At 43.5% G+C, this 16,492-nt stretch overlaps 2 protein-coding genes across 3 annotated transcripts in view; one reads left to right on the top strand and one right to left on the bottom strand.

Moving 5' to 3' along the window:
• The first annotated feature begins 367 nt into the window (after positions 1–367).
• On the top strand, positions 368–11,817 carry LOC140204905 (ER lumen protein-retaining receptor 3-like). The gene is made up of 5 exons (XM_072271838.1): positions 368–562; positions 1,362–1,462; positions 4,366–4,524; positions 10,396–10,648; positions 11,386–11,817. Exons 1-5 carry the CDS (start codon positions 472–474, stop codon positions 11,424–11,426), a joined length of 645 nt encoding a protein of 214 aa, XP_072127939.1. The 5' UTR covers positions 368–471; the 3' UTR covers positions 11,427–11,817.
• A 912-nt stretch (positions 11,818–12,729) lies between these two features.
• The window catches only part of LOC140204903 (probable ATP-dependent RNA helicase DDX17), a 31,315-nt gene continuing 27,552 nt past the window's right edge, over positions 12,730–16,492 (bottom strand). For both annotated transcript variants that reach the window (XM_072271835.1, XM_072271836.1), the window contains exon 13: positions 12,730–16,366. In XM_072271835.1, coding sequence (XP_072127936.1) covers positions 15,720–16,366 — 647 coding nt within the window. In that variant the 3' untranslated portion in view covers positions 12,730–15,719. The remainder of the gene's footprint in view (positions 16,367–16,492) is intronic.

The raw sequence follows: 16,492 nt of genomic DNA, 5'->3' as shown, positions 1-16,492 counted from the left end.
CCGGGAGAGACACCAGGTTTAACAAGTGCAGTCGTTTGGGGGGTGGGGTCATGTCTGAGACTCTGGGGATGTAATAAAACGGACTGGTGAAATTTCAGCAAAGTGTTTGATCAGGAAAATAAAAATCCAAGGACCCAGCCCACTAGTCTGTGTCGTCCATCAACCGCCCAATAGAAAGGGAATATTTCCCCCACTTATCTGTCTCCCCTCTGTACTCCCGCACCCCGACCCTTTCCCTTTCTTCCGCTCCTTCCTTTTCCTCCCCCTCTCCTTCCCCCGTGTATATCTGTTGGTATTTTTGCCGCCTTTCTATTGGTTGTTCCCCGTGCCTTTAAGATATTATGTGTCGGCGGACAGAGGCCGCCTTTAAGCGCCGCGCTGGAGCTCCGGCCACGTCACCGAGGGGGAGCCGCGCCGCAGCCGAAAGTTCGCTCCGAGTCCGGGGAAGTTTGTCCGACTGAATCCGGAGAGATGAACGTGTTCCGGCTGGCGGGAGACCTCTCCCACCTCCTCGCCATTCTCATCCTGTTGATGAAGATCTGGAGCACCAAGTCTTGCGCTGGTGAGTGGGGAATGGAGGGAGGAGTGAAGAAGTTACTGAGGCAGGAGTGAGTGATGGAGATTCTGGGAGAAGGAGGGGAGTGAGGAGGGATTAGGAGATTGAGGGGGAGGAGAGGGTATAAGAGGATATCGTCGTGGAGGGACTGCGATGGAATGAGATAGGTGAATGTGAGAGAATGAGTGGGTGAGAGATGGAGGGAGTGTGAGAGAATGAGTGAGAGATGGAGGGAGTGTGAGAGAATAAGTTGGCAAGAGATGGAGGGAGTGTGAGGGAGTAAGGGGTAGAGTGATGGAGGGTATAGAGTTGGTTAAGACGAGGGGTGAGTGGATTAGAGTGAAGAAGGAGGAGATGGTGTGTGAGGGATTGGGGGGGTTGGGGATAGTGAAAGAAAGGCGAGCGTCCCATTTGTCTTCGGGAGGGGATGTAGAGGGAAGGGTTGGAGTATTGGGAAAGGAGGTGTGAGTTGGGACATAGAGGGAAGGGTTGGATTACTGGGAAAGGAGGTGTGAGTTGGGATGTAGAGGGAAGGGTTGGATTACTGGGAAAGGAGGTGTGAGTTGGGATGTAGAGGGAAAGGTTGGATTACTGGGAAAGCAGGTGTGATTTGGGATGTAGAGGGAAGGGTTGGAGTACTGGGAAAGGAGATGTGAGTTGGGATGTAGAGGGAAGGGTTGGATTATTGGGAAAGGAGGTGTGAGTTGGGATGTGGAGGGAAGGGTTGGAGTATTGGGAGAGGAGATGTGATTTGGGACTGGGGTATTTGGTGGTTCTACCTGCTGATGATTCCTTTTCCCCACAGGGATCTCCGGGAAGAGTCAGCTTCTCTTCGCGCTGGTGTTTACAACCCGATACCTGGACTTGTTCACCTCGTTTATCTCTGTCTACAACACCAGCATGAAGGTGAGAAGGGTGGGGTGGTCAGCAGCAAGTGGTGATGAACAATGGGACACCCCACATTTCTCCTGGAGAATAGACCAGGCTGCCTACTGTTTAACCACTTCCATCCTTGGAACGGACTCCAAGGAATCTGGGGTGGAGATTGCAGGCAACCATCCCCTCTCTCATCCACATTCTCTGCCAGTCACCCTTTCTTCCCTTAACTCCTGTCTCTCCAACAAACCTTTGATCAGCTGCTCCAATATCTGAAACGTTGACTCAGTTTCTCTCCCCATAGGTGCTGCCCAGACCGTTGAGTGTTTCCAGCATTTTCTGTTTACGTAAGGTTTTGGGGGTAATAGCAGTTAATTCTGACTTGTATGACGTAGCCTCAGCTCTAGTAATGAACGTTCCGAAAGTTGAAGAGAAACATACAATCTTGAAGCGGTGAAACTTAAGTGTACCCAAGTGTAAGTTAAGCGTAATGGAGCAGTCAGCAAAAGATATGACATCCATCGGTCCCTAGCTGCAAACTATCACTAATAAAGCATGAAGGCATAACTTATTCCCTTCGCTTTTACCACGCTCCCACTCATGTGACTAGTTACCATTAGAACCATGATAAACGCATAACACAAAATACAATGCAGATAGACAACAGTTGTGTGATCCCGACAGGGGTGTCCACAGGACAACGGGAGTATCGTTAAAGTCCTCCGAGAGGAGGAAGATTTGTGGGTTGTGTACTTGTCCCTTTCTACCCCAGTGAGCTGTGTTGAGATTGAGGGTGAGGCCCTGAGGATGACCCGATTCCTCGCTGGTGTCGCAGGAGATTGGGACAGTGGGCGCAGCTTTCAGGGGTCTTTGCGCTCGAGCGATCTGTGTCCCTCTGTCCCTGTCTCTCTCTCTCTGCGGTGAGAGAGTCTGTTGGCTCCGAATCGGGGGAACTTGCAGACTGTAACATCGAAACAGCGAACTGTTGGTCTCCTCTCTCACTGTGTCAGGAGTGATATCTATCTCTCTCTCTCTCTCTCTCTCTCTCTCTCTCTCTCTCTCTCTCTCTCGTTAGTGAGAGGGGTTTGAGATGTCAAAGTGTTGGGATGGACAGTAGTTTCTGATGGATTCTAGATCATGGTCTCTGGGGTCTAGTTATGGCATGGTGGGTGGTGGGGGTTGATGTTTTTGTGCTGCTGCTTCTGTGTGGGAGGGGGGCTTTGGGATTCTAATGTTTTTCTGTCATTCATTCTTTTTTTTTCCCCTTTCTGTTTCGTGGATGTCTGTGAAGGGTAAGAATTTCAGGTTGTATACTGTATACATTTGCTGATTTTAAATTGAAGCTTTGAAAGTGAAATGACCACTTGGACTGGAAATGCTCAGTAAGTTGGGCGGCGTCCATGGAGAGAGAAACAGTTAACATTTCAGATCGATGACCCTTTGTCAGTGTTGGGCTACAAGGAAATGGGGATTGGACGTTGGCCACAATTCTATTGACCAACCAAGCAGGCTCCAAGTGGTCATCTGCTCTGATCTAATGCCGGACGCTGGGCAGTGGAGCGTGAGAGAGCAGAGATCGCATGGTCTGTTGTTCTACTAAAGGACACTGTTGGTCCCCAAGCCCAGCATGAGGTTCACTGTGAATGTTGTGGATTTGGGCAAAATCTGTGGATGACCCAGGGTTTAGGAAGGCGGTGAGCACCCAGGAGAAGAGATGGGCTGCAGGACTGGGAAGATAGATGAATGAAAGGGAGAGTAGACGATATGGAGAAATTCGCAGCAATTAGGAGGGGAGGGAATATATCACAGTCCAGACAGGTTTATAGAAAGTGCAGACTTCTTTAATTATGTTTTTGGAATTAGGATTTTTAAATAAAAATTGAGCTGTTCTTGGACTGTTTTAATGGTGAAATGAGGGAAGGGGAAATTATACTAAATCCTTCTCAACCCAGAGGAGAGAATTCTGTCCCAGACACCATGTCACGGGTCCGGAATTGCGCATGCAGATCTTCTGAATGTCCCTGTGGATGAGGGGATTACAGGGAAGTGCAGAGGTACATTCCCTAAAGCAAAATTTAATGGAAATATTCACAATTTTGGAGTAGCCAAGACAAACCGTTCTGTGGGCGCAGTTTCTCTGTAAGCATGTGGGCATCTGTCGTTGAGGTCATAAGAAATTTCTCTTCGCCTTCCCATATTCTGGCCCTTTCCCACAAAGACATGTCTGAAAGCTTCCAATCATGGCTCAGAAATGGCCTGTATCAGTGCTGGGGATGAGGATCGCGTGGTAAATGTACCTGTGGATACATCTGAGCCACAGTACTTCCCATCCATTCCCATCTCCAGCAGAGTTACCGCAGGGGCTCAGTGGCCAGCTGCAGCCGCTCAGTTCCATCATCCCTGGTTCTGCCAGTCTGATAACCAGTCACCAGCTCCTGCTGTCAAACTCCTCAACCTACTTTTTCAGCATCCAGAACAGGATGACTGTAAATTTAGTATTCGGCCGACCTGACTCATTAAAAAAATTACTGACGGTTACTCCACCAGCTAGTGGAACAGTTTTCTACCCCACTTACCTCAGAATAAAGCAGCCCAAAGATCTGTCGCTCAAGGGCAGGTACGATTCTACGTGCAACACTCACAAAATGCTGGAGGAAGTAGGCAAGTCAGGCAGCGTCTACGGAGGGAAATAAGCAGCCAATGCTTTGGGCTGGGACACTCCATCAGGACGCATTTCAGGGTTTTAACCTGAAATGTTGACTATTTGTTCTTCTCCATAGATGCTGCCTGACTCAGGCATTTTGTGTGTGTGTGTGTGTTGCTCGAGATTTCCAGCATCTGCAGAATTTCTTGTCTATCTCTTATCTGATGTTTTTTGGTCAGATGTGATTTATTGTCACATTTAGCTAGTTTCCAACTTGTTTGTTTTCTAGATCATATTCCTGCTCAGTGCCTACATAACCATCTACCTGATCTACTTCAAGTACAGTTCGACCTTCGACCGGGAGAACGACACATTCCGCGTGGAGTTCATCCTGGTCCCCGTCGCTGGTCTCTCCTTTCTTGTGAACCATGAGTACACTGCACTGGAGGTGAGGATGGCTCTTCCTTTTCAGGATGTGCGCACTGTCTACAGTTCTGAACTTCAACGGCTGCTCCTCAACGGTGGGGCCGAGCCACAGCCCTTCTGGTGAAGCTGCTCCCGCTGTGCGGCGTGGAGGGGTGGGACCACAGGATTTATACCCAGTGACGATAAAGGACCAGGTCAGGGTGGTGTCGGACCAAGAAGGGAACCCTTGCCCCCTTAACCCTCCTCGGTGGTGGAGATCCTGGGTTTGGCTGGGTGGCGGCAGTAGTGTAAAACTACTGCCTTGTGTTTACCATAGCCCAGTAAGTGAATTTTTCATGAATGATAAAAAAAATATTTAATTTGTGCTGAAATAGCTTTATTTTACAGTTTGTTGTCTTCTGCCCAAGTTAGTGTGGTCTTTCACTGATTCTGTTATGGTTATTTTCTATAATTTATTGAGTATGCCCACAAGAAAATGAATCTCAGGGTTGTATATGGTGACATATATGTACCTTGATAATAAATTTATTTAAACTTTGAGTTTGCAGTTGTAACCGAACATGTAATTTTCACCCTGCCATTTCACTCTACCCTTTAATATATAAACCTTAAAGTAGATGATTTCAGATTTTTCTACAGTATATTTTAATTGCTTGTTTACTTAACCTGTCTATATTCCCTTCACAGCCATAGGTCTCCTAGGTTAATATCACCAAAAAATATAATACATTTGTCCTCGGCCTCCTCTGCTGCCACAGTGAGGCCACGCTCAGGTTGGAGGATCATCACCTTCCGTCTGGGTAGCCTCCAACCTGATGGCATGAACATTGACTTCTCTAACTTCTGGTTATTGCCCCCCTCCCTCTCCTCCACCATTCCGCATTCTTGTTTCCCTGTCACACCTTCTCTTCTTAACTGTCCCATCACCTCGTCCCCCTTCCCTTTCTTCCATGGTCTTCTGTCCTCTCCTGTCAGATTTCCCCTTCTCCAGCCCTTCATCTCTTCCACCATCTTGCCAGCTGTTTACTTCACCCCATCCCCCCCTCCCAGCTTCACCTTATCACCTACTACTTTGTACTTCTTCCTCCCCTCCCCTCTTCTTATTCCGACTTCTTCCCCCTTCCCTTTCCAGGTGAAGGGTCTTGGCCTGAAACATCAAATACTTACTCCCCTCCATAGGGGAGGCCTGACCTGCCGGGCCCCTCCAGCATTTTGTGCACATTGCTGTAGATTTCCAGCATCTGCAATACCCTTTGTCTTTATGTATGTAATACATTTGGCCCTGTTTGTCCAGATCATTGATACAAACCATGACCTCAACATCGATCCCCGTCACAGGGTCACACCCGAAAATGACTCATTTATTGCTACTGTCCATCTTCTGAACCAATCAAATCCACAATGTTAGCCGTAGAATCCTTTCCTCTGGTATTAATCAACACTGCATTGTATCTTATCAAAAGGCCTAATGCACCACACCTACACTCTTCCCTTGCCATCTGTTTTATGAGTTCATCTATTTTATAATCTCCAATAAATTCAATGGGCATTAATTTTAAGCCTTCTCTTGTATTCTCCTCGGGTTAAATCCAAAATTTTCCAAACGTCTGTGCTCATTGCTTTTTGTTTGACACATTGCTACGTCTTTCCTATGGACTTTTCTTGCCGTCCATAACTATGTCACTTTTTCCGCTGGTGTTTTGAAGGATATACTATGTACTGATTCCATTGTTGGGCAGTGTTGGTTTACCATTTAATAGTTTTGGGGTTTTCTATGACTGGCACTTAGTCTTTGTGGTCTGATTTATTTTACTTTCATTTTATTTTATTTTATTTTCAAACCCTTGTTTTCCAACTGAATTAACAATTTACAAACCTGCTATAAAGTGTCATTTTTTTTGACACTTCTCCATGAGAGCTTCTTGACTAGGCCATCCCTTTCACAATATGCAGTAACAGTTTCCTTTGCAATTGGCTAATCTAGGAAACCGTCTCTTCCAAACTTAATTTCATCCTTTGGACTATTGCTGCTGATTTGGTTTGCTGATCTACAACCCCTCCCCTAATGATTACTGGCACATCTAATTTATACTATACCCTACATTCATCATCGCCATTACGTGCCGAGTCGTATGACAATGGTAGAGACGTATCTCCACCCCGCCACCCACCCTGCATTACCCCTCCTGTTTGGGGTCTACCTAATTAACTTTTTGACCCTTGTCCTTTCTTAGCCCCATCCAGACTAAAATTCTCCCATTTTACTGATTTATTTCCTCCTTTAAAGTTAGGGCTACCTCATTTTCCTCTGCCATTTGATTTCTCAATGGACATTGAACCCATGAACACTACCTCACTACTTAAAAAAATATTTCTGCATCACTTATTTTAACATAACTATTTAATATACATATAGACACTGTAAATAATTTTCCTATATTTATCATGTATTGCATTGTACTGCTACCACAAAGACAAATTTTATTACATGTGCCAGTGACAGTAAACCTGATTCTGATTTTGTTTTCCATTTCACCTCTATTCCAAGAATATTCTAGGATATTCAATTCTCAATCCTGGCCACCTTGCAACGAGGTCTCAGTAAATGGCGATTAGTGTCCCATTTATTCCAGTCATGATTATACTTGCTTTATTACACCTGTTGCATATGTTTGTGTGAAGAGCCAACGGTTCTAACTTCGTAGCTATTCTCTGCTCTGTGAAGGTATTTCTATGTTTTCTAGGCTCCATCCCTCCTGACTTACTCTGGTGATTATCCTGCATTGTGTCGTTCTTTTCCTCTAACTTGCAGTTATTCCCCCACCAGGATCTGGCTCTCCCATTGCTCAGTTACAAACAGCCCTGGTTATTCAGTTCAGTAGGATAGTGGTCCCAGAACAAGTGAAGACAGTTCCAATACAACACATGTCAAAGTTGCACTCTAACTTGACTTCTCTAACTTCCGCTAGTGCCCCACCTCCCCCTCGTACCCCATCCGTTATTTATTTATATACACGCATTCTTTCTCTCTCTCCTTTTTCTCCCTCTGTCCTTCTTGACTATACCCCTTGCCCATCCTCTGGGTTTTCCCCCTCCCCCTTTTCCTTCTCCCCGGACCTCCTGTCCCATGATCCTCTCGTATCCCCTTTTGCCTATCACCTGTCCAGCTCTTGGCTCCATCCCTCCCCCTCCTGTCTTCTCCTATCATTTTGGATCTCCCCCTCCCCCTCACCCTTTCAAATCTCTTACACACTCTTCCTTCAGTTAGTCCTGATGAAGGGTCTCAGCCCGAAACGTTGACTGTACCTCTTCCTAGAGGTGCTGCCTGGCCTGCTGCGTTCACCAGCAACTTTTATGTGCGTTGCTTGAATTTCCAGCATCTGCAGAATTCCTCGTGTTTACAGTTCCAACATGACAGCTTCCCCAGTCCCCTGTGGTTAAGGATGTCCCACTTCCAGTCTGATTCTGTGGGTGATGAATATGAAATTGCAGCCTCTTCCACAGTTGGGGCAGGTTGATAGTTTGTGAGGTGGGAAGGGTTTTCCACCACCTTGTTTTTGCGTGCTTCCGAATCACGGACTCAATACCATCCCAAATGCCCGTGCTAATTTCTTCCCTTTCAGAGGCAGGAATAAAGCACCTCTTCCAAGAACACCACGCATGAAATGCTGGAGGAACTCAGCAAGTAGTATCTGTGGGGGAGGGGGTGAATGAACAGTCAACATTCCAGGCCAAGCCCCTTCATCAACTTAACTTGCTCAGTTCCTTCAGCATTTTGTGTGAGTTGTTCAGCTTAACATAGTCGTAGTCATACTTTATTGATCCCGGGGGAAATTGGTTTTTGTTACAGTTGCACTATAAATAATAAATAGTAATAAAGCCATAAATAGTTAAATATTAATATGTAAATTATGCCAGGAAATTAAGTCCGGGACCAGCCTATTGGCTCAGAGTGTCTGACCCTCCAAGGGAGGAGTTGTAAAGTTTGATGGCCACAGGCAGGAATGACTTCCTATGACGCTCAGTGCTGCATCTCGGTAGAATGAGTCTCTGGCTGAATGTACTCCTGTGCCCAACCAGTACATTATGTAGTGGATGGGAGACATTGTCCAAGATGGCATGCAACTTGGACAGCATCCTCTTTTCAGACACCACCATCAGAGAGTCCAGTTCCATCCCCACAGCATCACTGGCCTTACGAATGAACAACATCTGTAGAATCTTTTGCTTACCTGTTACAGGAGATGGCCATACAAGTGATGGTGTCTTAGTTTAATAATGGCTGAGTGAGTGTGGGGATGTTGGCCATGGTGAGGTTCTGACATCAGTTTAAATATCCTTCCAAAGAATTTGGGGGTGGGGGGGCTTGTATGGAGACAACGGCAGTGGTGTCTCTCTGGTGCCTTGAGGCACCTGCTCTAGGGAGTGCTTGATAAATTTTTGCTGCTGGTGGTACACAGCCTATTTTGAGCTGCCTGATTTGGTCTGAGTCCATCCTATTGACCTTCAGGACTCTTCCAGCAAGGTAGTAGGGCTGCTATCAAGCTACTTTCACCTGGAGTACACGCTTTGTATCCCTTTCCCAAGTACCCAAATTGGGGTTCAAGAATGTTGGGTGGTTTTCTTGTCCATTGCACTTCTGGGATCTTCAATTAATTTTGAGGGCTCCCTCCTCCCTGTATACCACCATACTTGCTTGCTGCCTCTGGTGTGTCTCCCTGCTGGTGAGGCAGATGTCCCAGGGGATTGTGGATAATTAAATATTCAGCTCAGTATCTGTCAGGTATGATTAGATTGAACAGGGCTCCTGAGACCAGTCTCTGGACTGATTGGGCTGGATGTGATTTTTACTGTGTCGTGAGCTTGGTTACCTCCTCCTGGATTCATGTTCTTCCAGAACTGGATTGCTGACCAATGGGCAAATGTAGTTGTACTTAACTGGATTTTCTTTCCTGAATGATCAAGATGGGTCTTGAACAATCTGAAGTTTCATGATCACCATTACCAAGAGTAGTTAATTCACTTGTTCTGTCAAGTTCCTCAGCTGCCATAGTGAGAGTTGAATATGCATTTGTCTATCTGGTTCACATTGTGTTTTTCCAATGACTGGTGCCCGGGGCCAGTAATGTTTGCATCTGTCAAGATCACTCTGGAGTTAACAGTCTGAATTAATGTACTTTGTGGTCTAGTTCATTACTGGCCTATTCCATCACTGCAATGCTTTATGAAACCTGACTTGCTCCAATGCCATCCACCATGCTGTTCCATAAACACCAACTGACCAAGCATAAGCAGCAATGTTACAAATAAAAAAAATCAAAACCTGAGTTGAGTTGTAGAGACAATTGTGATGGTTTGCGATTGTGGTTCCTTTGTTTGCACACTGATGTTTCAGCGCAAGGATGGCTGTTGAGTTGTATGGAGCCTTTGTGAATGATGTGGACAGTGCAGGGATTTCAGTGATATGTCCAACCTCTAAGGTGCTTTTTCATAAGCTAAGCATGAGGAATTCAATGCTGCCATCCTCAACCCCAATCTAGCTTCTAGATCTAGTACATATTTTTTGTAAATGCCAAACCAGCTGGGTCACTATTTATTCCTTGTTTTCCTATGCTGGGTTTCTCATTGTTCTTCGCATTGCTATTGTCAGTTAAATAATATCTACTAAAATTCCTTTCCGATTTGACCTACTGTTTCAAAAATCTCCAGATCCTTTCTAGCCCTTGGCTCCCTCATTCCCAACTTCTCTCCGAATTCTTAATCAATTTGGCTCATTCAATCCTCCCTAAATCTAGTGCTGATGGATTTGCTTCAAATGTGAACCTGTGATAGTCTAGTGGAGTTATTGCATGCTGATTTTCCAACTTAGATTCAACTTTGCCTTAATTTTTAGATTTGTTGGACATTCTCCATTTACCTGGAATCAGTTGCCATACTGCCACAGCTCTTCATGATCACCAAAACTGGTGAGGCAGAGACGATCACTACTCACTACCTGTTTTTTCTGGGAGTGTATCGGGCTCTATATCTTGCCAACTGGATCTGGCGTTACCAGACAGAAGGGTTCTTTGATCAGATTGCAGTGGTGTCTGGGGTTGTGCAAACAATCTTCTACTGTGACTTCTTCTACCTCTACATCACTAAAGGTGAGTACCAACCCTCTAAGCTTTCTTCTGGGTGTGGCCACAACTGAATTCTGTAAATGTCAAATTTAGTGCAAGGGTTGGTAATGCTGTAATTTCCATTGTAAGCTTGAGATACAACATGTGAGGTGAAATGCAAATTCAAAATAGTTATGCTGCCATACGACCTGGATACATGCCCTTCGCCTAACCAGTTCATGATGAACAAGGTGCCTACCTGGCTAGTCCCAATTGACTATTCAACCCATATCCCTCCTTGGGCCTAACCAAGAGCCTTTTAAATGGCAGAAAAGGTTCCATGCTTTCACTAAAGGGGCAGCTGTGGACACTTTACATGCATCACCACTAATTTGTCAGCACAGTGAGAAAATTAGGGGAGTGGAAGAGTGTAGTAGCCCTGGTGAGTACAGATTGAATCATTACAAAGAAAAGCTGTGTGAAGCACGCAGAAATAGCCAAAGATTCAAGACTTCCGTTTTAGGCAAAAACCACATTTTAGCAGATATTTTAACTTTTGTTCTTTGTAATAAAAAATAGCAAATTGAAGACTTGATAATAATTTGTCCCAGAATGGCTTGGGCAGGAGATTCAAATTCAGGATGAAACAACACATGAATATTAGGGTGGGTGCAAACCTAGGTGTTTAGGGTGTACCGTTCTTACTAACTGTGGTATGCTTGAATTAGGTCTTCACTTCTTGCTCCTGATTATATATATATATATATATTTTTATTTTTCAGTGCTGAAAGGAAAGAACCTGGGCCTTCCCTTACCTGTCTGAGACCAGCGTCACATACCATGCAAGCAACACACCAAGTGCACATGTACAAGTGAAAGATGGGAAGTGGTTTTTAATGAAATGGAACTGAAATATGATAAGGAGAGATTGTAACAGAAGTGTGTGGGTGCTGAATGGCATTATTCTTCAACCATGTAATTAGCACAGCGGATAACCTGCAGAATTGCCAAGTCTCTCTTACCAAAGACCCCCAAACCATTTCCTAACCCTCGCTATGGGGACACAAGTTCTCTTCCCACCTGACAATTAAAAAAAACTTACTTATAATGTTCAAATGTACCTTTTAATTGTGACCCATGATATATCTGTTTATAATTGTGCAATGAAAGTCCACCTTGAACATAGGACATCTATATTAAAAAAGTGAAAATCATTTTCCCTAGTTACTTATCTGTACTGCAACACATCCTTACCCCAACCTGGCATAAAAAAAAATCCAGAAGGAAGATGAGCATTATAAAAAGATGAAATACATTTGGGAGATATTAAATGATTTACATAGGACCACCATAGGTACAATAGGATTGTTTCATTCTACATGTGACATTTAATTAACTATTTTTCAGTAGCCCTAATTTATTCCAGATTACACTAAATACTGTTCCCCTCAATTAGGATCAAAATACTCTAACTATAACCCAGGGAGCAATTTGCCTGAATCACTTACCACTGATGCTTTAACTTAAAAATATTCATTACCAACACCATGAAGACAACAGCCATTATTCCTGGAGTAGAGGGCAGGATAACCCTTAACATGGGTGGTCCTGCTTTTTGATGGATACAGCTATGGCTGGAGTCAGGTTTGCTTCATGAGGTTTACATGGTTCAAGTGTGGCCAACTGTGATCAGAGCAGAACCCAGACAACACTGCATTGTCCATCAAGTGCTTCATACTTTGTATTTCTATTATTACTTTTGTAAAAATATTAATATAACCATCACTGTAACTGCCTGAAATGTTTCCAGCAACTTTCTTCTTTCCTGATAATATAAAGGTTGCCATGTTATGCAGAATGGTTATCACTTCTAACCCTCTGCAAAGTGCAGAATGAGAATGAAGAGGCACTGAGGGCATGGAAGATTATTGAGGGACATTAGAAGAAAGTGAACCAATTAAGTCAGAGGGGTGTGGTGGAGTCAGGGAGAAGACAGAGCATAATAGGGAGGGTGGGTAAATTGGTATTTGTTCTGCAATAGACTGTATATTTTGAACCCCACAGTGTTTTGAGTATTTATTTTAATGTTTCCAGCCTAGCTTGCATTTAGAAAAAGCAGACATTCCTTTGGTAAATCTCTTTATTACTGGAAATGCAAAATACAAGAAAACCAGTACAGTATCAAAATAGCACATTATTAAGACTGACACTGGGTACAACTTAACAAGGTGAAACACAGCTTGCCTAAGTTGCTGAGATGCTTCACCAGCTGCAGGATTCCTAGAGTTTAAGAGCAGTCATAGGTGGGCCTTATCAAATCCCAGAGAAATTTTAAACTGTTTCAATTGCATAGAGCAAATCATCAATAACATCAAAGTCAATTGTGGCACTGTTAAATCCTGCAATTTGTTCAGTGATGGGGGAACCTCATCAAAACAGGTTTTAAAAGTGTGCAGAAATGCTATCAGTGTGATGGCCAATACTTCTCACTTTTCCTAGAACCTACTGGTTCAATCTCTTGGCTGTTTATTTTCTACTGAGCAGAATGTAACCAATTAATGAACATTCAACAACTGACAAAATTACCAAAAAGCATGAGACTCCTGGCTATAGCAGAAACTAACTCGGGAGAAATTCCACAGGCTGCAACCAAGCTGCACACAAGAATACCGATAACATGCAAAATGATTTGCAGCAAATAAAACTCAAGACACTGGTTTCTGCTTGTATCTCTCAGAGAATGCAGCAGTATTGTGGGAAACATACCATCACACAACTTACTGCGACCACGATTTGCTTTGAACAGGCAACTAGCAACTGGTAGTAGTGCTGACAGTCTATTCGGGAAGAAAAAACTTGGTCCCAGCTGCCCAAGGACACCTTCATAAAAGTACTGACATTACAACTGCTTCACTTCTTTCACACATTAACTTCAGAACAACATCATTTAAATTACCCTGACTGACCACCAACCCCACCCCACCTTTTGCTCTAAATCAGAAATACCTACAGGGGCTACCTCTTGAGTGCAAGTAAAAGGATTGATGCTGGATCCAAGACCAATAAAATTTTGCACAGCCAAATCACCTCCATTTATGGTAATCTGTTATTGTTACCAAAAGGAAAAATAGTGCATTTCATGAACTGAACTTCCCACCCGACAACCACTTGCATCCATTTGCAGACATAAAAACCAGATTCACAGCAATTCAAATCTTTTACAGGAATAATGCTACTAATTGAAAGCAGAATAATGTGCACACAAGAGACAGTAAAGGTTATTCATTTTGCCGTGTGGCCAGGGATTACAGCCCAGTGTTTTTTCAAAAGATCAAATTTCAACTAATTTGCATCTTTTTGTTATAACTTCCTAATTAATAATGATAGTAAATTTGGACCTATGAAGAACTCTAGGAAAGTAGTTCTGAAGCTTTGCCATACAATCTTAACCCTACTTCTAATAAAACTTCCAAAAAATCATTTAAAAATTAAATTCAGCTACAACAGCTTTTCTATTATAATGCCTCCAAACAAGTGAATGGACTTTAAATGAGCTCATTTATGAAACACCTACCTTCAACGAAACATCCAGCATTCAAACATTTGGAAAAAATGTCAGTAGCATGAATGGCTAGCAACATAACTAAAAACTGGCCAATTATACTTGAGAAAATAGTCAAATTAACTTGAACATCAATGCAACAGGAACAAGCCACTGATACTAAATATGGAAAAATTGCTCAGATAATGGTGGTCTGAAGTATTAGATTGATCCCAATTCTGCAACTTGTCATCTATCAGTTAGCTTTAGTACCTGAAGGATTGCACAACTGTTCTTGGGTAATGGAGCGAGTAACACGATGGGCACCATAGACTTGTTGAGTAAATTCCAGTTTTTCAGGTTGTCAATTTAAAGTATTTGGAAATCACTGAGTTGGACCTCACTGGCATATTACTGCAACAAAACACGTTCACTTTATAAACTAGGAATAACTTACATCAATGTGAAACTGTTACACCCTTCCCTCCCCACAGGTGCTAGCTGACCTTGTCTCTATACTGGAAATGACCCAAGTATAAAATCAGACAGGCTTGGGTAGCATGGGGACTGGTGTTTGGGTGGTGTCAGCTGAATGTCACTTTCAGACTAGCTTACTGTGATGCCACTCCCACTTCCCCACAGGCTGCCACCGTTCTAAGTTATGGTACTGGTGAAAATTCAATGCACCATCTAGCCGGTCAATAACTAACACCATCATCTATCACCTCAACCTCCAGGTTAACGTCCAATTCATCTTTCCACCACTCAGCTTTCCTATCCCCAGCACGTTGTGACAATTTTACAGCCAAGGTGTTCAGTCAAAATGCCTATGCTTGGTAAAATTTATAAATATAGAACCAAAAAGATTTTTTGTGAACTTTAGTCCCCCCACTGATGACAAGAGTAGCTATAATAAATTTCAACACTATTAAGAATTTCCACTGTAAGAAACCTAAAATGAAGCATAATTTTTGATGGATTATGCAAAAACTGAAAAATCTGACAACTTTTTCACTTGTCATATTATAACAATTATTGTCATTTGAAATTTCTGTTGTCACAATGAAAATAAGGGTCAAATCTGAACCTCTGGCTTCAGATTATATCTGAATTACAGGAATATTCCACATCCTGATAGAATTGCACTATATTAGCAGAGACACAAAACCTACCTTTTTAAAAGATAAAATTACTTAAAAATATTTCTGGAGAGTGGTTGAACCCAGAGCACCATGGAGCTTGCTTACTCACGAGGTTCAAAGGGTCAAGCAATAATCCAATGATCTGCCACCAATTCACAGAGTGATCAGCAGCTCAGCTCTGTGCCATGATTTGCAAGTATTCACACTTGTGCAGATCATCTATCAGTAAGATTTAAGGTGGACTTCAGTAAACGTTTAACAAGTGGATCAATGTCACAAGGTTTGCTGTGCAGCACACTATTGTAACAAAGTAAAGGTGAATACAACTGTATAATTTACTTTTTTAGTTTCGCTGTTCAGTAGAAAATGGAATTGATGCCTATATCTTTACAAACAGGGGAACAAAACATGAATTTTAGAAAAGCAAAATTATTTATTTACGGGTTGTTCCCTGTGAAGGGGGAGGTGGTGGGGGTGGTGGTGTGTACTGGTAGTTTCCCTGGGACATATAACCCAACAATGAGTTGCTCTGTTGATATGTTTGAGATAACAGTGGCTGTGGCTGTGGCTGTGGCTGTTGCCCCATCCCGTTCTGCCGGTATTGCGGTGCTGTCTGTGAAGGCCGCCCTCCACTGGCAGATGTCGTAGCATTGAAATTATTGGAGGCATAAGCCACAGCTTGAGCAGCAGTGCCATAACCAGAGGCTCCAAATGCAGCTGCCGGGGTTGAGGTTTGGAAAGTACCTGATTTTCCAAATGCTGTCTGGGAAGCAACTCCATATACAGTTTGATTAGTAGCCCCAAAAAGCCCACTTTGGGTAAAGTTAGGGTACTGGATTGACTGTTGTCCAAATACGGTACTCCCAAAACTGCTTGCCTGTGGAGATCGGAAACTCTGCTTATTTAGAGGACCTGTAGCATCACGGGACTCTCGCTGCCCCCCAAACCTGCTCCCACCATCTCCCCTATCTCTGCGGTCCCCATCGAGATCTCTAAAAGACCGGCCGCGACTTCTGTCTCGATCATCTCTGTACATGGTGTTAGGATTGGATCCAGTGGGCCGATAACGGGAACGGCCTCCTAAAGAGGGAAAAGCAAGTTCAATATAGTACTTAGAATGAAATTGTACAACACAACATACCATACAAATCTTAACATCTTTTGCCGCTTTAAACAAAGCTGATCATGCACAGATTCTCCAAGCTT

The sequence above is a fragment of the Mobula birostris genome, chromosome 11, assembly GCF_030028105.1.
Source record: "Mobula birostris isolate sMobBir1 chromosome 11, sMobBir1.hap1, whole genome shotgun sequence".
Classification (NCBI taxonomy): Eukaryota; Metazoa; Chordata; class Chondrichthyes; order Myliobatiformes; family Myliobatidae; genus Mobula; species Mobula birostris.
This window is presented reverse-complemented; position numbering and strand designations above follow the sequence as displayed.

Bases quoted from the DNA above. Each gene is read 5' to 3' on its own strand.
- LOC140204905 (XM_072271838.1), top strand. From the start codon at position 472: ATGAACGTGTTCCGGCTGGCGGGAGACCTCTCCCACCTCCTCGCCATT. The intron at 4,525-10,395 runs GTGAGGATGGCT...CTTAATTTTTAG, and splicing joins ATGAGTACACTGCACTGGAG to ATTTGTTGGACATTCTCCAT. The intron at 10,649-11,385 runs GTGAGTACCAAC...TTTATTTTTCAG, and splicing joins CTACCTCTACATCACTAAAG to TGCTGAAAGGAAAGAACCTG.